This window comes from Leptidea sinapis, chromosome 2, assembly GCF_905404315.1.
Source record: "Leptidea sinapis chromosome 2, ilLepSina1.1, whole genome shotgun sequence".
NCBI classification, from domain to species: domain Eukaryota; kingdom Metazoa; phylum Arthropoda; class Insecta; order Lepidoptera; family Pieridae; genus Leptidea; species Leptidea sinapis.
This window is the reverse complement of record NC_066266.1, coordinates 26,089,854-26,113,581: the sequence shown is the minus strand read 5'-3', so window position 1 is coordinate 26,113,581 and position 23,728 is coordinate 26,089,854. Positions and strand designations below refer to the sequence as shown.

Below are 23,728 nucleotides of genomic sequence, written 5' to 3'. Positions count from 1 at the left end.
TTGCACCAAATCTAACTCCAGGCTTGAAAACTTGGGCCTCTGTAGCTGCAGTGAGTCCTAGTAAGAATAACGAACACCATAGAATGGTTCCCTTAATGGGCCTTAAAACGCAAAAACTTATGCCTTCAGATAATATAATGGATGACAGTACTACAAAAGAAATGCTAGAAATCTTATCCGTCATTAAGAGCTTAAAGCGCAATTTATTTCATGCACATCCTCTTTGGAGAAAGTCATGCTAGTGTTAACCCATTTAGGTCAATATGTTTAACCATGATAAGCTTTGTTTGTTATCCTGGAATGCAGACGGTATTCGTGGTAAGATTAATGAACTTTTGGATTTTGCTGTGAGATGTGTATCAACTGACGTTATCTGTGTGAATGAAACACGCCTCTCTGGCAATATATCATTAGCTACACCTGGCTTCATTTGCTATAGACAAGACAAGCTTTTAAGTGATCGTGGTAGCCATTTTATAATAGATATGATAATTAGAAGTAATCTTATACACTCTTTAATTCGTTTTCCTGGTACCAAAAATATAGAAGCAATCGGTATAAGTATAAAGATTTCCGGTATTGAGTACGTGATTGTATCGGCCTATCAATCTCCTAATTTACCACTTCTGAAGTCAGACCTTGATCTACTGTTCGATGTGAGCAGTCGTGTACTGATTGCTGGCGACTTTAACGCTAATAACTTTTGGCGAAGTAGCTATACCAACAGTCGTGGTAGGGTTTTGTTTCAACACATGTTAGCAAATGACTACTCAATCCACTACTCCAGTACAGCAACTCAGGTTAATTATTCTTCGCGATATAAACCGTCAAAGCCTGATTTGGTCCTTTCCAAGAATATTGTTAGCATAAGTGATATCCAAGCTGAAATAGCTCTCTCATCTAATCATTACCCCTTAATTTTTAGTATTGATGGCACCGTGTCTCGTCTTCCTACAACAGTATCCTATCGCTTCAAAGATGCCAACTGGAGCCATTACAGGTCAAAAATGGACGAAATTATATGTCTCGATTCAACTACATTTAACACTACAAGTGAGATCGACTTGGCTGTTGATGTCTTGCACACTACGCTTCTTGCTGCCAAAGAGTATGCTGTCCCAACGGCCATGACTAGTTTACAACCTCCAAAGCTACCCCGCTGTATTTTCAATATGATTAAATACAAAATCTACCTGCGACGTATGGATTATAAGCTTCCTAGCGGTAATGATAAATATATACGAAGTATAATAAATAGACTTTGCCACCTCATCAAATATAATGTTAGAATCCACCTTGACAATACTTGGAATCATGAGCTTGCTAAGGTTGATAATCCCTCAGCCGACCTATGGCGCATTACAAAATCCCTAAAGCCTAAGTCCACTGTAATTCCAGCACTAATGCGTCCTGACGGCACTTTTACCAATAGCCCTTCCGAACAGTGTGATACTCTTGCTACCGCTTTCCAAAGTAATATGAATCTAACTAAGGATTGGCAAAGTCCTGAAGTCAAGACTGTAATAAGTGACTCTTTAACAAGGATTGACGAGTTCACAATTGTGAAGCCAACCCGAATAGTGCGTTCTATAGTGATTCGTAAAGCACTTCGTGACCCACAAAGCTCCAGGACACAATGATATTCACAATATAATGCTCAAAAACTTATCGCAAAAGGCTGTAGTCTTCCTAACAAAAATCTTTAATCGCTGCCTATTTCTTGGGTATTTACCTAAAGTTTGGAAAAGGGCCAAAGTTATTCCTTTAAAAAAACCGGGTAAAGATGAATCAAATACTACTATTATCGTCCAATTAGGTTACTCCCGTCCGTTATTTCAAAAAATTATTTACACCCGTTTATTATGTGTTTCTGATCATATACTTATTAATGAACAATTTGGCTTTCGATCCAAACATTCTACAGTGCAACAATTGGCTAGAGTATCAGGGCATATTTCTCATAACCTAAGTCTTCATAAGTCAACAGGTATGTCTTATTAGACATTGAAAAAGCTTTTGATAGTGTGTGGCATGAAGGCTTACTTCACAAACTAGTCAATCTAGATGTTCCACTAGATCTTGTAAAACTTATTGAGTCTTATCTTTCCGACCGCCAATTTATAGTTCACTACAACAAATCCAAGTCATCATGTTTTCTTTCCCCTGCTGGTGTTCCTCAGGGATCTATTCTAGGCCCATACTTGTTCCTCATCTTTCTTAATGATCATCCCTATCCAACCGTATACTAGCCTTGCATGTTTTGCGGACGACACAGCCTCATATACTTCATCTGACGATGTCGATCTTATAATTAGCAGATTACAACTTGCAATCGAATTGCTTTGTACATACTTCTCTAAATGGAAGCTGAAATTAAACGAGTGTAAGACGGAGGCTATCTAGTTTACACGTCATCGCAAAGCCCCGAAACGACGTCTTATTATCGCTGATCAAGAAATCCCCTGGCGAAGCTCTGTTCGGTATCTTGGAGTATTAATGGATAATAAACTCCACTGGTCAAAGCATGTTAGACACGTGCATGTAAAAGGCGCCCAAGCCCTGGGTGCCCTTAGTCCCGTTTTAAATCGCAAAAGTAATTTAAGCCCGCATACTAAACTGAGAATATACAGTACTCTCGTTCGTCCCTACATTACGTATGCATGTCCCGTTTGGAGTTCTACTTGTATATCTAATCATAAATTGCTACAAATATTGCAAAATAAAGCAATAAAAATTGCTTTTAATACCCCTTTTAGAACAAACCTGACTAAACTACACCACAGAATTAATTTTCCACTTCTACATGACTACTCTTTAAAACTTTCACGTACATTTTACTTAAAAAATTTAACCAACAAAAATCCATTGATTTCGAATATAGCTTATAAAATTAACAATCATCGATACACGCGTAACTTACCACAGCACTACCTTTTGTTTCCCCCAACTCAAGCCTAACGTGAGCACGAGCATAACAAACGATTGGAGCCAGGGGCACAGCGCCGCGACCCCGCTCGGTTCCTAGCGCCGTGAGATCCGGGGAGGCGAGGTGGCTCGCTGCGCTGTGGTTGTATTTGGTTGTACATTGTGATGGACATAATTAAATTATAACTTTTAGATTTGTGAATATATATTGTAACAAGCGTAATTATTTTCAAATAATACGTATTGGATGTTATTGTCGCAATTTATTTTAGTAATTGTAGCAGTTATACATTGTCTTAACGAGATTTATGTTATTATGTTTGTAAAAACTTTAATAGGCATTTCTTCTTTTTCCTAGCCTCAAAGTTGTTTAGCCTTCTCATGTTTAATGTTCAAACGTAAATCGCTGTACATTTCCATTGTAATATCATTTATCAATATACAATTTTAAATAAAAAAAAAAAAAAAAACTCCATTACAGGTTGCCTGGTCGAAATCGCTCTTAAGCGATAAGGCCGCCTATTGGTTTTTGTAGTCTCGATTTTGTGGTGTGCAGTAAGGAAACTCGTATATTTCATTTTACGTATCATTTCATTTCAATTTGCCTTTTTTGTTGAATTTGTCACCGATATCTAGCATTACATTTAAATAACCCAAAGCGAAAGGGATAAGCAATTTTAAATTGCCCCCCTCAACTATCTAATTGCCCCCCTGTGGAGCGTGGGCTCCATGTTGGGAAACACTGGTCTAAATAGTAAAAGTAGCGATTTCTAGTTTCTTTGCAAATAAATACAGACGTGATTTCATCACTGACCTGTATAATATCACCGGACAGGCTGTTCCATATAATTGACAGCAAATTTTTTGTGCCTGTTTGAAGCGCAACTCGCGATCTTCCAGAGAACTAATTTGACAAATAAAACAAATGGGTGCGAAGAAACGTACAATACTCTGAAGTTTTTTTTGCATTTTGAATTAATTTCATTCGTTTTTCGTGTTATTTATACTTCAAGCATCAACGTTATAAAGTACACAATTCTTTTTTGTAAATAGTTTAGTTTCCCACCATCTATCGATGTTTGCTGAGGTTGTTATCACTAGTTTTAGTACCGCATACTCTCGCTACATGCCACTAGCGCCAAAATGGCGACTATCAAACAGACAAAAAAGCACTTTGACAGCTGCCAGTTCAGTGGTATATAGTAGAGGTCAGTGTGATTTTATGCTTTTCTCTTGGTTCGCCATTACAATCTAACTTGCTTGTGAAATTTATTGCGTAAATATCTTCAGAATAGTTTTTAAAGTGAAACTTTTATTACATCGTCTCAAACTTTTTCGTCTGTGTGTTGCGTGTCGCGTGACTGTCGGGCGGCGCCTATACGCCTGACGGTGTAGTGTATAGACTATTACTCATTAGTGCCAGTGCCCCACGCTATTTTGTTTGTTTTTGTCAGTGTTTAATGTAAATGTTGTTTCTCAGTATTTAATGTAAATGTTGTTATTTATTCAAGTGAAACTTTTATTTGCTTTTGGTTACAACGACACAGCTAGTGAGTCCAAAAAACTGATCAACGAGGAAAATGCAAAGAATAGTGGAAAAATGAATGACGATGAATTAATAAAATTATTCTTCCAAAAATTTTTAATAAAATGTCTATAATGTGAAAAAAAGTTTACCTTTACCGTAGTTTCATAAAACCACATAACCCTTTTTTTTCTTATTTAATTCGATTAACCATTTTAATAGTTTCATTACCGAATAATACTTGGTATAAAATAAAAAGCGTTATATTTAAATGACAAATATTTTAATAATTGCAATGTAACATTATTAAATCAAGGCTAGAATTGTTATCACAGAGCCCAACACGATCTTGCCGGCGAAATTGATATTGCCGGAGTCTGGTGAACTAGTCTGGAATAAGAAATGAGGTATGAAGCTTAGATATACATACTTAGTTATGAACATAAGCTGCGAAAATCATAAAAACATCAATAACAGGCTGCCGAACTCGATCAAAAGCAAAGCAACGCCTTAATAACACGAGAGATTCTAAAACAATTAAGTACATCAAGAATGAGCAGGGTGTTCTACTTACTAGCAACGCAGATTGCAAGAGATGGGAAGAATATTACTCTCACTTACTAAATGAAGCCTACCCGAGCGAAAAACCCATCAAAACACCACCAACTTAAGGCCCAATTTTGGCTGTCACTCCAGAAGAAGTCAGATCGTCCATCCGACTCATGGCAAATAACAAGGCCACTGGGCCCGACGAGATACCAGCAGAGCTCTTGATAAAATTGGGAAAGCACGGAGAAAACTTTCTCACGCACCTCTTCAACAGAACTATCACAGATGGGATACCAGTTACATGGCGTAACAGCTTTCTTGTGCCATTTTATAAAAATAAGGGTGACATAAGATTATGTGGAAACTAAAGAGCCATCAAATTAATATCCCACACCCTTAATATCTGGGAAAGAGTGATTAGCAGAAGGCTCCATTTAATCACCAGTGTGACTGAAAACCAATATGGCTTTGTAAATGGTAAGTCGACCACCGACGCAATCCACACAGTACGAGTCCTTATGGAGAAAAAAAGGAGAGTAAACAAGTTCTACATATGGTCTTCATAGATCTAGATAAAGCCTTCGACCGCGTCCCCAGAGATCTCATTTGGCAGTTCCTGCAAGCTCAGAACGTACCAGAATGGCTCGTACAAATGGTGATGGATATGTACAGAGAAGTGAAAACTAAGGTGCGCAGCCCGGCAGGTCTGAGTGACCAATTTGACGTGGAAGTCGGCGTGCATCAAGGTTCAGCTCTCAGCTCATTACTGTTTAACTTAGTGATGAACCATATAACAGCAGACCTTCAGAAAAAGCCCCCGTGGAACATCTTGTACGCAGATGACATAGCCTTCATTAGTGAAGACGTCGAGAAGCTATAGACCACACTATAACAATGGCGCAGTGCTTTGGAAAATGCTGGACTGAGAGTCAGTAGACAGAAGACTGAATATGCACTGTAACTTCTCCAACTCAACACCTTCTTTAAATACCTTGGTTCTATCCTGATGAGCGACGGTACCATAGAGCTCGACGTCTCCAACCGTATTAACGCTGGCTGGATGAAGTGGCGGGAGCTTACTGGCGTGCTGTGTGAGTCTAAAATGCCCATTCCAATAAAAGGTAAAGTCTACAGAACTGCCGTAAGACCAGCACTAATGGACGGCTCGGAATGCTGGGCGCTAAAAAAGCAGCAGGAACACAGGATGCATGTCGCAGATATGAAAATGCTCAGATGGTCTAGTGGCGTCACTTGCTTGGAAAAAGTGAGGAATGAGCACATCCGCGGCACGTTTAGAGTATACTGTTGGAGATTAGACTGAGTTGGTATGGGCATGTCATGAGGCGTCCAAAAGATGATATGACCAAGAGAGTGCTTGATATTAACACCGGACCAAGAGGACGCGGAAGACCCCGATTAACATGGAAATCAGTAATAGACAAAGATTATCAGTAAAACACACAGACGACCCAGGGCAGAACGTCCTGGCGAAGACTGATTAAGAGTGCCGACCCCAACTAAAATGGGATAGTGCGAGTATAAAGAAGAATTGATTTTAATTCACCTCAAAAGTAATGACGTTTGAAGACCTTTTCTGTTATTTGAATACTTAGACTCACCGTGCCAGCCAGTTTATTCTTCTCACAACTAATGACATCAACGGATGTTCTAAATTTCTCAACTTCAATAGCGTCATTGGAATTCGGTTGAAATTTAAAACTGGAAAAGTAAAAGAAACTTTAAGCCGGTGTGCATTGTACTACAGATAATTTAAAAAAAACTTTAAGTCGTGTGCATTGTACAAGTAATTTAAAAAAAATTGTAGCGTAAGCAAAGATTATCAATACTGACAACAGAAAGGTACGTCCAAGGCTTTCATGAAAATAACGTGTACTTTGCTCACCTTTTTTGATTAAATTTAAATTGAAAAAATTTTACCTACTAAAAGGGGTTCATTTATTTATTTATTATGGTTTACCGACAGACAGTACACAGACACTAATTTAGAATACATATACACATTTTAAAACAATAGTGAACAACCAATTATAGGTAAACACAGCATAAGCTTAGTTGTAAACAGACGTAAAGAAAAATATGTTATGGATAAAATTACAAGAAAAAGGATTCCAAATGATTTGAGTTTTCTTTAGTGTTAATTCCGCCAATATTTGTCTTTAAACAATTCGAACTGAAACTGTTCAGTCTCGTGCCCCTTTTTGGCCATCTGATTTGATGATTTGCACGTCCTGAGGATGCCTCGTGAAGAGGCGAAACACGTGTCGATTTGTTTAAAGACAAATATTGACGGAATTAACACTAAAGAAAACTCAAATCATTTGTATAATTGGATTTCCGCAAAGTAACGCCTACATCAATAAATTCGCGAAGAATCTATTGCAAATGTCTGTAAGTTATTCACTCTTGCGCGAGGAACCTTGATGTTAATTTTGTCAACCAGAAATCTCTCACTAGAAAATTATTGATAAGGCTATATATTGTGGAAATCTATACTTATAGTATCAATAAATATCTAAAGTGTTATTTATATATTATAAATGTCGAATTAGCAAGTGCGCTATTATTAGTCGGCTTTGTGACGTAATACCCTCAGAAAAAATACATAACAACGGTGAAGAGACCAAATTAGTTTGTTTATACAACAGTGTAAGCATGTTGTTTTTGTTTTCAGTTATTTCAAAAAATAACAGCGAATTCCCTCGTCATATGTAAACTTTTAAAACTCTTATTATTTCTGGGTCAAATAAGAAAATTTAAATGTGATTTGTCGGGTATTGTGTATGTAGTCTGGTGTACAATGCACCATTCAGTACAGTAATAAAATTTAGCTGTATTTATTCATAACATTTAAAACTGTTACTAGTTTAAAAGCAGACTGTGGCTAAATTGTGGCGTGTCTTCCACAGAAGGAAAAATAGAATAGAACAGTTCAAAAGTAAACTTAAGGTGTAATTATGTCAAATACGCTATACTTTTTTCTGGCTCTTCCGATAGGCTTGTCTTCAGTCAAATTCAGTCGCTTCGGCGTAATGGTGTTTTCTTCGCTGTCGGATTTGTAATCTGAAATCCATTTAATATTTCAATAAGACTGCAGATAGATGCTCTTTTCACACAGGTACTACAAAAATTGTCGTCAACGATCCAAAAAGTATCCGAAAATTTAACGTAAAACCTCTATGAAAAATTACTGCCTTTAGAAAGACGTTCCGTTGTCATTACATCTGTATGTTTTAATATAAAAAAGTTAAAATTAGTTAGTGAAATAAATATTATGACTGTTCATTGTCAGTACATTTATGAAAATTTAATATACGTTCACAAAAATCGTCACCATTTTGCTATTAATAAATAGTGATTTTCATTATTATCACACTAGAAATAAGGGATTGCTTGTAACTAATTCTAGTAGGCTTCATAAGATACATAATAGCTTTAAGGGTAAATGTGTACACTTTTATAATAAAGTCCCAGCCAGGCATTATCTATAAATAAATTTAAATCTTTTATTAAATATGGCTCTGTCGTAAATCCTACTACTCCACAGCTGAATATCTAAGAGATCCGACAGCCTGGAATTAGATTATGATTATTTTATTGCAATGACAGTATAATATTGTATATTTCATTAAAATAAGCGCAAAATAAAAATGCTGGGAGAGTTTCTTGCGCCACTTCTTCTCTATCAGAGCGCCATTTGTTTCCGATGCGGTAGTAGTATCTAGTATATTGGAAATGACGAAATGATGAGTATTGGTATCATTAGTCTGGCGCGCTGTATCAGCTCGAACCATTTGATTGAACCAAGTGTCGCGGATGATACTGCAAGATCATTTATCCTTCCGTACAGACATGTTGGGGTAAAAACTAAGTATCGATAGAGTTTTAGTCCAAGATTATAATGCTACCACTCTAAATACCAGTGGGAGGCTCCTTTGCACAGGATGCCGGCTAGATTATGGGTACCACATCAGCGCCTGCCGTGAAGCAGTAATGTGTAAGCATTACTGTGTTTCAGTCTGAAGGGCGCCGTAGGTAGTGCAATTACTGGGCAAATGAGACTTAACATCTTATGTCTCAAGGTGACGAGCGCAGTTGTAGTGCCGCTCAGAATTTTTCGGATTTTTCAAGAATCTTGAGCGGCACTGCATTGTAATGGTCAGGGCGTATCAATTACCATCAACTGACCGTTCTGCTCGTCTCGTCCCTTATTTTCATAAAAAAAAATTTAACAAATTATAACATTTTTAAGGGTTGGGCCATTTTTACGGGGAGAAAAGAAAGGGAACCTCCTGCAATTCGTTTCTGGCATGCGTGCTCGTGCGTTTAAGTTTTCTAACATATAATTTAAGATGTAGGCATTACTTTGCGGAAATCCAATATTTACCAAATGTTTTGAGCCTTCTTTAGTGTTAACTTAAGGCGAGTCAACATCTCCTGAGGATGCCTAGTATAGAGGAGAAACACGTGTCGAACTGTTTAAAGACGAGTATTGGCGGAATTAAAACTAAAGAAGTCTCAAAACATTTGGCTGTTCTAATATAACCTAACCTAACCAATTTTAATAAATTGTAGTTGATAGAGCTTTGGTCCACATTTATAATGCTTACTAATCTTATTACAAGGTAATGTATAGTTTTCAAGAAAATACAACCTCGAAACGGTTAAAACACGTAAATAAAACACAGCTGAATACAGGAACCTTCACGAAACTTCGATGGAAACAGAATAATAATAATAATATTGACACACTTTTTACACAAATTATCTTGCCCCAAGTTAAGCATCTATAGCCTGTGTTATGGTTTACAAGACAATGATATATTTAATACAATATTGTTACTTAAACATACATAAATACATTTAAACATACATGACTCGGAAACAAACATCCATATTCATCATATAAATGCTTGCACCTACCGGGATTCGAACCCGGGACCTCTTGCTTAGTAGGCAGTATCGCTAGCCACTCGGCTATACAGGTCGTTAGGAATAATAAACAGTATGTTTCTATCCCCGTAGCTATAATAAACATTACCAGAGGTGTCCTTGTAGATTTCTGCGAGCTCCTTCTCAATTCTGGTCTCCTCGTCTTCATTTTTATCGGCATCCCTTATTTTACCAGACGTAACCATACTCTGAAAGTATTGCTTCTGTAAAGTACCAACGGCTCACCCTCACTCAATATTTTTAAAAGGAAATCGCTACCTCATATACGAAGTAAATCGCTATGGGGCAACTCTGTCGATATTAATACAATATCTGTGCTGCATAAGAGGGCTATTCGATATAACCTAGGTTCTAAAGAATAATTGATATAGCAAAATTCAAAGAAATTAACATCTTGAATGTTGGTTCTCAATGTATTCTTGATAATGTAATGTATGTTCATAGGCACATAAGGAGATTTGCTAGAAACTGTCATAACCATAATGTTAACACCAGGATCGAACATAAACTTATAATGCCTACTATTGGGCTAAGTCGAGTTAGTAAGTGTTTTGTTAGGCGATGTATATGCTTTTACAACAAGATCCCAGAAAATGTTCAAAACAAAAGTATTACGTTATTCAAAAGAATTGTTAAAAATCATTTGTGTGGTAAAGGTTATTTTAACATAAATGACTTTCTTAATGATACCACAGATTGGGAATGGAGCGACGGCCCTCAGGCTATTAAATAATAATTTTAATTGTACAATATTACTTAAGTAACATATTTTTTGATGAAAAAAAAAAAGCCCATTCTTCTCAGGTCTGAGGCATTCGTTTTCGAATGGATGGTAGTTTTTGACTTTCAATAAGTGATGTCACATACTATTTTGAATAAAAATATTTGAATTTGAAGCAATGTTAATATAAATTGAAAATAAAATCGCTTATGACTTGTACAACAACCCAAGAACCGACTTATAACCTGTTTTGAATAGTCATCTTTTTGCTCTTAATAGTGATTTTCATTATTAGAACATGAGAAATGAGGGATTGTAACTAATTCTAGAAGGCTCCATAACGAGTAAAAAAAGGAAAGGACTCCGCGCCGTGATATTAGCTAGTGAAGCACCTTTATGCTACAGTTACCGGGGATACCAGTAACAAAATTTGTATCCCTTATGGCCCCAATTACTTTAAGCTCCTATTTTTTTAATTCTGATAGATTGTTTTACACTTTTTCACAACGCACGACGCCATTTTTAATAATATTTTATTACGTCGCTTAACTGTCACAGATGATGGCAAATATCATAATAGCGGACGATCGACTTGCATTGGTGTAGGTGTGTGCGTGAGGCTATCCGTCTTATTAATAATGACTTAGCGGAGATTTAAAACATCGCTAATATACGCTTGTTAAAAAATGGTATTCATAGTCGCATATTAGAGCTAAAACGCTCATTATCTCTTCGATAAAGCTGACGTGACTTATAGTAGCTAGGACCCTTCTATAAATCTAATTTAAGCACTCGAACGCTAAAAAACATGGCCGACATCGATCAGCTGTTCGTTATTTATTGTGATAAATAGCTTCCCGCTGAAAGTTGTTGGATATCCGTCAAAGATTGACAACCGACTGACTTCGAAACTTTGATTTTTGAAGTTTGAAATCATTTTGACATCGACTTTTGACAACTGACAAACTATTGACACTGAAAAGATGTCTGCTTGTTGTCATGTTGCAACATTGCGTACTATAGAGACGTATTAGTTATGGGAGATTTATCTAACGAATATGAATATTTATCGAACGTTCGGTAGGCTGAAAAGTCGTTTTAACTAATATAGCTTTATACCTTCGATAAGCGTTTTATTATGAATAAGGCTACTGCCTTAAAGACGGTTAACGTGTAAAGACATACTTGTCTTTACACGTTAACCGGCTTGTTTTTGTGCTTCACTGTTTCGTAAGGTGACACGGAGTCCTTCTTTTTTACTCGCCCGCGGGGCAACCATCCAGCTGGGATATAGTCATATTATGTCATATATTATTATTACCGTAAAGGGTTGTGTCACCTATACCATACTAAGTCCCTGTAATATTTACAGACCTAATCTCAATTCAAAGGAGGATACAATTGCGCTCGTCACCTTGAGACGTTAGTTGTCTAGTCTCATTTACCCAGTAATTTCACTAGCTACGGCGCCCTTCAGACCGAAACACAGTAATGCTTACACATTACTGTTTCACGGCAGAAATATTCGCCGTTGTCCCACTGGTAATATAAACTCTAATGATAATAATAGAACTACGACATTTCATACATTATTGACAGCTAATTACTGACAGTAGAAGGTTGTAATTTATCGCTAAATGTAGATAGTATATTGGGAACAGCCGTAACATGGACTTAATAAAAAAATACACAAACCTTTTTTTGTGAGTTTACTTATTATGTTCCTATAAGTTTTCGGATGAACCTATCCTCTGCAACTCAGGGTATCCTACCGCAGAGGGTAGGGCACAAAACATTATGTACGATATAATATTAGACTTGGGACAAGTGAGCCGGCTAGATTATGGGTACCACAACGGCATCTACTTCTGTCGTGGAACAGTAATGTGTAAACATTACTGTCTTTCGGTCTGAAGGGCGCCGTAGCTAGTGTAGTTACTGGACAAATGAGACTTAACATCTTATGTCTCAAGGAGACGAGCGCAATTGTAGTGTTTCTCAGAAATTTTGGGTTGTTCAAGAATCCTGAGCGGCACTGCATTGTAATGGGCAGGGCGTATCAATTCTGTCAGTCTCATCCCTTATTGTTATAAAAAAAGATTTCAATAAATTATTATTATTCATACCTTCCTATATACATCCTTTTTCGTAGCCACCTGTATAGTAGTTGTCGTGGACTTATCGTCATCACTCTCCGCTGAGGGCTCCTCTTCTATGTCTGGCAAATCTAAAAGGAGTTTTATTAATTTATTTGACGCACCAACAATAGATTAAAAAAACAAAAGAGAAAATCTATACCTACAGATTACGGGCGATTAAAATGCCAGAGTTCATTCACAGTTTTCATCATTTTAACCTAATAATAATTAAAGCTCAAATGTTTCTGTCTTTTTTCAACGCACATGTCTTACGGCCATTCCCAATATTCTGTCTATCTCCGGTTGTGGCCTACTTGAGATAAAAAATCGTATCTATCGTTGGCTTTTCTGTCCCAATAAACTTATCGACGGTGCCTGGGACGACGTATAGCTTACCAGGGATATAAGTCTGTATGGAAATTGCAACAGTAAACTGGCGATAAGTATGACTTATCGGGTATATTGGGACAGCTTCAGATTATTGACAGCTAATTAATGACAGTAGAAGGTAGTACTTTATTTCTACCTGTGGATAGTATATTGGGAACGGCCGTTAAAAATTTTTCGCCATTTCACGGGCTCGGCGTTGAATTCGGTTTTTATTTTGGAACGGAACCTGAGAGGCTCGGATTCGATCATTATTAAAATAAAAAAATAACATGGTATCGAAACTTCAGCGGTAATATTGCGGTAAGCGTACGATAACTGACATCCACACGGCACATCACTACACTACAGGCGCGAGGTGTGAGGACAGCGGGGGGAAATGCCCGCGCTTTTTACTTCCGGCCCCGACTGCATTCAACTCGCGATTCTATACATAATATTGATTGTGTGGTTTTAAGAAACAACGGTAAAAGTGAAACTGATTAATTAAACACTATTCTTTGCTATTCCTCGATGATCAGTTTTTTGGACTCACTAGCTGTGTCGTTGTTTACCAAAAGCAAATAAAAGTTTCACTTTAATAAATAACAACATTTACATTAAACACTGACAAAAACAAACAAAATAGCGTGGAGCACTGGCACACATGAGTAATAGTCTATACACTACACGGTCAGCTGTCACGCGACATGCAACACACAGACGAAAAAGTTTGATGCGATGTAATAAAAGTTTCACTTTAACAGGTTTATAGTCTATGTCTTTTTGTTAAGCAATAATAATAGAACTCGGTCAGTTATTTTTCACAAAAAGTTCAGTTTTACTTAGATATTTATCGGTACATTTTAATTCTGTGTTAGTTATTCTTTTAGGTATCTATAGAAAAGATAAACAGTTTGTTATTAAAGTGATATCCCCCACTTTGGGATTAAATATACTTAGTCTGGCCATAAATACACAATTAAGAAATAAACAAAATATGTCATTTGAATTTGGAATCTGTCATTTTTATATGATTTTTCATTGAGTTTTCTCGTTTTGGCGCCAATACAATGTACAATATTTTGCGATATTAAAACGGAATGGGGTGCCAAGGGAACCGAATCACCGTGATTGCATTACACAAAGTAGGTATGGAGCCAAATGCAATTTTTAAAACTCTCCATACGCTTGGTATAACGTACAATGAAACCTCCTCTGTGACAGAAAAAGATCTCCGTCCATGTAGTGTTTGTACGAAATAGGTGGTCAAAGCAGTATGGAAACGAATTCGAAGGTATCCTGTCCGAAAGCAAATTTTTTTATCATGGGAGATGGAAGATAGCATCTAGAACGATGTCACCTATTTTAAAAGATGAATTAGGACTTGCAGCCTATAAGAGACGTACTGGTAATTTTTTAACTGTTAATTTAAAAAAGAATAGGGTGATAAAATTGAAACAACTACTGAAGCAGTACGCAACGGGAGGTCACAGAATAATTTTGTTTACGGATGAGAATTTATTTACAATTGATTAACATTTTAAGAAAAAAAAATTACCGTATTTATGCTCATAGCTCTAAGGAGCTTCCCAATTTAGTCAACAGAGTGCAACGTGGGCACTATCAGACTTCACTGATGGTTTGGTTGGGTATTAGCTATGAAGGAGTTACTGAGCCAAACTTTTGTAAAAAAGGTATCAAAACATCGGCACAAGTGTATCAAGATACCATTCTTGTGGGGGTAGTGTATCCCCTTAACAACACCATGTGCAATAACTAAGAATGGTCCTTCCAGCAAAACTCGGCGCCGGGTCATAAAGCTCGGTCTACGCAGTCTTGGTTGGATACGAACGTTTCGGACTTCATCAGAGCTGAGCAGAGGCCGTCGTCTAATCCCGATGTTAATCCCCTGGATTATGATTTATGATCAGTTTTAGAGAGTACGGATTGCTCTAAACGCCATGATAATGGAGTGCCTAAAACAATCCGAACGATTGGCAGTGAAGAATTTTCCCGTGGAAAGAGTGCGTGCTTCTATTGATAACTGGCTCCAATGTTTAAAGGACTGTATTGCAGCCAATGGAGACCACTTTGAATAAGCTTTTTATATTTTAAATTGTTTTATATTTCTGTATTAAACTAACACACTGTAAAAGTAATATATGTTATTAGCAAATTTTTTTTTCTTTATTTCAGTATTTATGGCCAAACTAGGTACAAATATAATTTGTACCAAAATTGTTGGACGATGTAGGAATCGAATCCGCGCCTCTCAGGTTCCGTCCGAGCGCTCTTACGGACTGAGCCAAAAGTCCGAGTGACGCATTGACCGAAAATTTGGGATGTTTTGTTCAACTCTCAGGTTGTGGCTCCATCTACAGGATCTACTTAACAGTTGATAACCTGCTCATGCTGAATCTGCATGCATCTCTGCTATATTAGGAAATTGACTTCAGATGTCGCTCTTTCAAATCTAAATGATTGGTTATTTTTAAGTGATATCCGTATTAGGAGATCCGTAGGAGAACCAAAGTAACCGACATAGTCCAAACGATTGCGAAACTGAAGTGGCAGTGGGCAGGGCACATAGTTCAAGTCAGTCGGACAGATGACCATTTGGGGCAGTAAAGTCCTCGAATGGCGCCACGTACCGGAAGACGCAGTGTTGGTAGGCCCCCAAGATGGACCGACGATCTGGTCAAGATCGCTGGAATACGTTGGATGAGGGCAGCGTAGGACCGATCGTCGTGGAAATTTTTGGGGGAGGCCTTTGTCCAGCAGTGGACGTCTTCCGGCTGATGATGAAGTGATATCCACTTCAGGGATTCAATACACAAATTTAGTTTATACCACAATCTATAGATAGAAACACAAAAAATATCATATGAGTTCAAACACCTTAAAATTCGATATATTTTTTTCTGTAGATTTTTGTCATTTAATCATGTCTACAATCATTAGAAATTAGAAAAGACCATCATTATTATCATCAGGTCAAAGACATCCTCTGGTTAACATAGGCCTCCCGCAAAGACATCGACATCAATTTTGGGCAGTCCTTTATCAGGTCATCAGTCCATCTTGTGGAGTCAATATCAGATCCGTACTTCGTGTTCCTTGTGGCTATATCTAGGTTGATCCGTTGGCCGAAATAGATGCCAGCCCAAAACTACTACTTTTGTATTTATAAAGTACCTATATTACCTTTAACCGGGGCTCCAATCTCAATTACTTCCTGCCCCAAGGATTCCGTCAGAGCCTTATTTATTTTACACTCAACAAAATAAATTAAACACAATATCAATAGAAACCTCATGTTGCTTATTTCCCAGAGCAATTGTTTCGAAGCCCACTAGATTATGACCTCTGAAAATTACTATTTTCAAATTACGAAAGTGAGCAGTCATAAAAATGTTGAAGATAGGTAGCATAAATTCAAATATTTTTATTCAAAATAGGATGTGACATCACTTATTGAAAGTCAAAAACTAACACCCATTCCAAAATGAATGCCTCAGACCTGAGAAGAACGGGCGCAACAAACTCAGCGGGCTTTTTTTTTCATCGAAACAATGTGTTTACAAAGTCATATTGTACAATTAAACTTATTATTTAATAACCTGAGGGCGGTCACTCCATTCCCAATCTGTGGTATCATTAAGAAAGTCATTTATGTTATAGTAACCTTTACCACACAAAGGTTTTTTAACAATTCTTTTGAATAACGTAATACGTTTGTTTTGAACATTTTCTGGGATCTTGTTGTAAAAGTATATACATCGCCCCACGAAAGACTTACTAACTCGACTTAGCCGAGTAGTAGGCATAGTCGAGAGGTTCCTGAATTATTTATACATAATGTTAAGGTCATGTTGAAAGTCGAGTTTTTGTAAACAACTTGTTTACTCTTTCGTGTTAGCAGAGTGTGTAGTGTAGTTAGATCTTTGTCCAGCAGTGGGCATCTTTCAGCTAAAGCAGGCTATATACAATACATACTGTATATCCTTATAATATTATAAATGTGGATGTAAGTCTGTTTGTTGCGCTTTTACGCCGGAGCTACTGAACCGATTTTGATGAAATTTGGTACAGCGATAGACTTACCAGTTCCTTTGCACAGGATGACGGCTAGACTATGGGTACCACAACGGCGTTTATTTCTGCCGTGAAGCAGTAATGTGTTAGCATTCCATCTACTAGGCTCCGTAAAATTGCTTAATCTTTTAAAGTGGACTGTGTTATATTTTATAAAAAAAACTCCCAAATGATATTAAAATATTACCTATTAAAAAATTTAATGTATCTTAAAAAATAAATTAACATCTAAGGCATATTAAAATGATTAAGATAGTTGGAATTAATGTTCTACATTTTGTAAATGAATATCGTTATACTCATTTGAATGCTATTGTAACTTAATTTATACTTCAACCTGACTTGCACTAAATCTAATATATAAAATTCTCGTGTCATGGTGTTAAACTTTGAACTCCTCTGAGAATCGGACAACATCTATTTTTCATCCCCCTAAATGTTAATGGTGGTCTATGCCATTTTTTTTTAATTTTTTTGTATTTTTTTTTAAATTTGTTCGATTATGACTCAGCATTAAAACAGTTACTTTTGTATCGCGATTTTAATATCGGCAATACAACGTTTGCTGGGGCTAGTAACTTATAAAGTTTTGCAGTGAATAAAGATTTTTTTGACTTTAACATTATTGTTTCGGTCTGAAGGGCGCCTAGTTAGTGAAATTACTTTGCAAATGAGACTTATGAAGAATCCTGAGGCTGAGGGTCACTACATTGTAATGGGCAGGACGTATTAATTACTATCAGCTGAACGTCCTTCTCGTCTCGTCCCTTATTATCATAAAAATAAATACTTAACGGCGGAAGAGGGTCACCGTCCTTAGCAGGGTCCATAGTCCTAGACTCCTAGCAGTGGGCGTCGATGGGTAAAGTCAGTACAATGAAACAAATTATTCACACAATCAAATTATAATGTAGAATCACTTTACATAAACACAGCTATAGGATATATGGATTGCGCGATGGTTCAAGTTCGACCGCTCTGGCCGACCGCTGCACAAGAAGTGAAGCGCGCTCCTCTCGGCCGGGGTAACGGACTCCATCGAATGCCAACAGATGGCGCTGGCGTTCCGTGTTACGACATACTATTATCCTTTGACACTTCAATGAAACAGTTCCAAAATGTGTGACGAGCTTCACGTGTCAAGTTTCATCTACTTTCATTCACTGAGCAGGTGTTGAAGCGATAATGGGCCGTATCTCCGGTAGCCGGCCAAACCACTATCCGTTTTATTTCTAGTTATATAGACATTACGAGTTGATGTCCACGACTTCATCCACGCAGATAAAGGGATTTTAAAAATAATAAGCAAGTTTGGAATTGAAGATTATTTCATGAAAATTTATTGAAATGATTTGAGTTTTCTTTAGTTTTACATTACATTGTAAAGAGGAGGACGTATCAATTACCATCAGCTGAACGCCCTGCTCGTCTCGTCCCTTATTTTCATAAAAAAAAGACTAGAGCTTGGGACATTGGCTACATTACACCTGTAAAAATCCATAGTTTCCGCGGGACTTGTGAAAATCTGAAATTCACGTCATTGAGCTGTAACTATACCAATAGTAGGTGTAGTTTGCCATAGCAACCTTACTCGAAATAAGTTTCATATAATAAATTGGAAACTAGAATAGGACAGACATAATCATTAAAATGATTTGAGTTTTCTTTAGTGTTAATTCCGCCAATATTTATCTTTAAACAATTCGACACGTGTTTCGCCTGACTGCTTCAGTCTCGTGCCAGATTTTGGCGAGACAACACGTCCTGAGGATGCCCCGTGTAGAGGCGAAACACGTGTCGAATTGTTTTAAGACAAATATTGGCGGAATTAACACAAAGAAAACTCAAATCATTTTAATGATTATCTCTGTCCTATTCCAGTTCCCAATTTATTATATGAATCTTATTTCGAGGAAGGTTGCTATGGCAAACTACACCTACTATTGGTATAGTTATAGCTCATCGATCTGAACTTCATATTTTCACAAGTCCCGCGGGAACTATGGATTTCCCAATGTCCCAAGCTCTAGTCTTTTTTTTATGAAAATAAGGGACGAGACGAGCAGGACGTTCAGCTGATGGTAATTGATACGCCCTCCTCTTTACAATGTAATGCCGCTCAGAATTCGTGAAAATCCCTAAAATTCTGAGCGGCAATACAATCGCACTCGTCACCTTGAGACATATGATGTTAAGTCTCATTTGCCGAGTAATTTCACTAGCTACAGCGCACTTCAGACCGAAACACAATAATGTTTACACATTACTGCTCCACGGCAAAAATAGGCACCGTTGTTGTACCCATAATCCGGCATTCTGCGCAAAGGAGCCTCCCACTGGTAAAACTTTTGCCTGGTCCTTATTTACACTGGTTTTAATCCAGTTAAAACTGGGTCATCATAATCATCATCAGCCGGAAGACGTCCACTGCTAGAAAATAGCCTACCCCAAAAATCTCTATTACGATTGGTCCTGCGCTGCCCTCATCCAACTTACTCCGGAGAACTTGACCGGATCGTCTGTCCATTAACATAACAAAACTGCATTTTCTAAAAAAGAAACTAATAACTAAAACTGGATACTAAAGTAAAACACATTCAAACAGAAAATAATATATTTATTTAAATAAAAGACATATTATCAACAATACACATTTACCCATTGATCCATTTTATAATAATAATATTACCCTCAACTCATTTAACATTTAAATCCCAGCAAATATCTTTCAATTAAAAAAAAAAACCTTTTCTATATAATTAGCATTATAATCTACTTCTAAATTGACGTACAATAAGCAATTAGAACCACGCTCAAAAATTGTCTTAAGCAAAACTCTGCCTATGTGTCGTAATAAATTTGTTATTATGTAAAGTTATAACCCTCACTTCTGGGTATAATTACACAAATTAAATTTGAAAACAAAATTTATGAACGATTATACGTGCGAGGGCCAACTGAGCCAACCGTTCGAGTGACGGACCGTTGATAAATCTTGTATGCTTCGTTCAACTCTCAGGTTGTGGCTTCATCTACAGGACCTACTTTACAGCTGATAACCTGCTCAACCCCAATATTTTCATATAAGAATTTAAGTCAATTTGTCGCTCTTTCAAATCTAAATAATTCGAACTCACTCGAACGGTTAGCTCAGTGGAAGAGCGCCCGCATGGAACGGAGAGGTCGCGGATTCGAATCCCGTGCCGTTCATGAATTTTGATTTCAAATTTAACCTGTGTAGTTTTCGTTAAGTTGTGTCGACCGCGCTTTGAATACAACGCCACGCAATGACAGTATTCAGTGAAAAACTGTCCAATTAACAGCATATCCAAACATAAAATGGACGGAGTGTAGTATTTCAGGTAAGTGCCCCTTTAAATTAACAAAATTGTGGAGCTAACATGACGTTGTTAATCATTTTGCTCAATGTTTTGTTTTAATAGGCGTTTGAGATTCTAATTGATTACTGTACGTCGGTTCTTGAATATTTAAAAAAAATCACAAACATTTGAACACAATAGTACATTGATCACTAACGGCCGTTCCCTATATTCAGTCTATCTATTACTTGAGATAAAAATCATAACTATATCGTTGACTTTTCTGTCCCAATAAACTTATCGACGGTAACTCACCTTATCCGTACGCGCTGTCTCTCAATGGGACGACATGTAGCTTGCCAGCGATAGAAGTTTGTATGGAAATTGCAATTCACGCGTCCCAATATAAGGCGATAAGAATGACTTGTAGGGCATATTGGGACAGCTTTATATTATTGACAGCTAGTTACTGACAGTAGAAGGTAGTAATTTATCTCTATCTGTAGATAGTATATTGGGAACAGCCGTAAGACATTATATTAAGCGAATAGCTACGAGGATGCAGTTTGTAGGCACGAAGCGAAGCGGAGCGTCTCAATACACAAGAGTTATATGATATAAACGCAGAGAGCTATTAAAACTAATTATGCCAGCGTTTTAAAAAAAAATTAAGATGACACCTTAGATTAAGGATTGGTCTCTGCCTCCAACTAGATACCGCAGGCGTAATCACAATGTGCGGTAATTAATGTTGCACACATGTTCTATTAAGCTAATAATTGAAACTAAAACGTCGGGTTGCGCAGTTAAACTTTGTAAAAATAATACTACAAGAAATAAGAAAGACACTGGGATCACATATCATCAGTAAGTATTTTGTATTTTATTAATTTCAATGTAAAATAACATAAAGCGTAAGTTACAATTTTAAAGATGCCATTGAGTGTCAAAATGCACACAATTTTCTAATAGTTTCCGTAATAAAAAAGGTACTTTTCTCAGGTGGTGCGGTATCTAGTTGGAGCGCAGCGGAGACCAATCCTTAATATAAAACGCACACATTAAGTACTTTTATGGAAACTAAAAATGTTAACTATAACAGTGCGTCAAAATATTCAATATTAAAATAAAAGAACACGTCAGAAATCGATTTTCATACGACTTTTACTTTCGGCCTGGTTAAATCGAAACCACTTTCCGAGAAGTTGATTTTAAATATTCTATGTTAGACAAAACAGAGACGGATAAACCAAATAAAAAAAAACAATTATGTATATTTGGCACCATGATACAAAACATGTTTTTTAAAAAAAAAAAAACATATTAATATCAGAATAATAATCTAAATAAAAAAAACGTTACAAAAATTATGCTTTACTAAACATAAAATAAAAAAAAATATAATCAAAAAACTTTTGTATGGATGGGGTCCGAACCCACGCTCTGTCTATTAAAGAATTGACCCCTACACAGCGGCCGTCTGTAATGCTACATGCGATAAATGGACGACAAAATTTGAGGCGATGTAATAAAAATTTCACTTTAAAATAACAACCACAGTTACAACAAAATCATCTGTCGAAAGTGACATAATGACGGCTCAAATCTCGACGCCATCTTGTAAATGGACATTTAACAAAATGGCGACTGAACTTCTTCGACATTTCTAGGTTATTGTCAAGACAGTATTATGAATATCGACTTGATTCAATTATTATAATTAAAAACAAACATGATTTACAAATAATTATAAATTAGCACGCGCTATTTATATTTATTTAAAAATTGAGCCGATTGATCAAATCACAATAAGTTTTAATTGTAACACTGCTATCAGGGGTGGGACAGACGTCTTATAGTGACGTTTTCAGAAGACTGTAGTGCCATCTGTTAGTTGGCCCGAAAATGAAAGCTTTGTCAGCTGTCACTCGCTTTGAAACCTTTCAACTTTTCTTTGTCTCACTGTCCCCTGGTCATAAAATGGCGGCTACTTCTAGCGTTTGCGCATGTATGTAGCTCTCGTGTTCCATTTTGCATATTTAAACTACTAAATCTATCCTTTATGTTCTATGTTGTGACAAAATTAAATAACTTACTCTACGCGCAATTTCAACATGCAATACCTACATTAAAAAGTAGAGTTAGCTATTTAATTGCGTTACAACATTAAAAATGAATTTTATAATTTGGAGCTTATATATAGTTTTGTAGGGGCCAATCTCCAGATGGCGCTAGTTTTCAAATAGACATCTCATAATGCGTAGAGAGGGCTCTCTTTTCCGGTTTTCCCTATATATTATTATACTCTTTGACTGCTATCCTTTGATGATTTTCGAATGTTCATGATCTCGCTTCGCTCTAATATACGCTGCAGCGAAGCTCTACGACGAGCGAATGCGGCATCCTAGTTAAGATTGGTGCTTTGAAAATACTCCGCAAAACAGTAAGTAGTAATTTATTTTCCGAAGTAGTTCTTAAGTAGAAGACTCGAGGAATGTCAATTATTTTAGTGAATGGTGTTAACCAAAATAAATATACAAACAGTAAATTAAGTATTAATAGAATTGATAAATTAAATTCAATTCAATTGGATTTCATTGACGATATATAATATACTAGCTGACCCGACAGACATTGTTCTGTAGATAATAAAAAAAAATACTGTTTTATAGGAATTTGCCAATAATATTTCAAAACATCAAGAATTATTTCTTAAAAAATGCTATTTATATTATTTAGGTGTTATAAAATTGTTTCACACCGGAACTGTCAAACCGTGCGTCACTAAATTCTCTCATATAAAATATGTTCATACAAAACAAATATTGAAAATAAAAATAATTATGGGTCCCAAATCGATATAAAAACTATCCTATCTCTCAAGTTGGACCAAACTGCACTTCGTGAAGTAATCCCCATTAAAATCCTTTCATTACTTTAGGAGTCCATCGCGGACAAAAAACGTGTCACGTAATTTATATATATTAAGATTATACAGGATGATTTTAGATGGTTCTTCTCCGGTCTGAGGCATACGTTTTCGAACGGGTGGTAGTTTTTGACGTTCAATAAGTAAATTCATTTTCTAAAATATGTTTGAATTTGAATATTTTTA

The 23,728-nt window shown here is 36.6% G+C and overlaps 1 protein-coding gene across 1 annotated transcript; it reads right to left on the bottom strand.

Moving 5' to 3' along the window:
- Nucleotides 1–6,564: 6,564 nt before the first annotated feature.
- Nucleotides 6,565–16,564, bottom strand: LOC126974183 (uncharacterized). Its single transcript, XM_050821626.1, has 5 exons — nucleotides 16,403–16,564; nucleotides 12,818–12,918; nucleotides 10,059–10,158; nucleotides 7,993–8,080; nucleotides 6,565–6,718 (listed from the first exon to the last, which is right to left on the bottom strand). The coding sequence occupies exons 1-5, from the start codon at nucleotides 16,512–16,514 to the stop codon at nucleotides 6,565–6,567; spliced, it is 555 nt and encodes a 184-aa protein (XP_050677583.1). The 5' UTR covers nucleotides 16,515–16,564.
- Nucleotides 16,565–23,728: the final 7,164 nt, after the last annotated feature.

Bases quoted from the DNA above. Each gene is read 5' to 3' on its own strand.
- LOC126974183 (XM_050821626.1), bottom strand. From the start codon at position 16,514: ATGAGGTTTCTATTGATATTGTGTTTAATTTATTTTGTTGAGTGTAAA. The intron at 12,919-16,402 runs GTAATATAGGTA...AACTCCTTTTAG, and splicing joins GATTGGAGCCCCGGTTAAAG to ATTTGCCAGACATAGAAGAG. The intron at 6,719-7,992 runs GTATAGCGTATT...TTACTTTTCCAG, and splicing joins ATCGGAAGAGCCAGAAAAAA to TTTTAAATTTCAACCGAATT.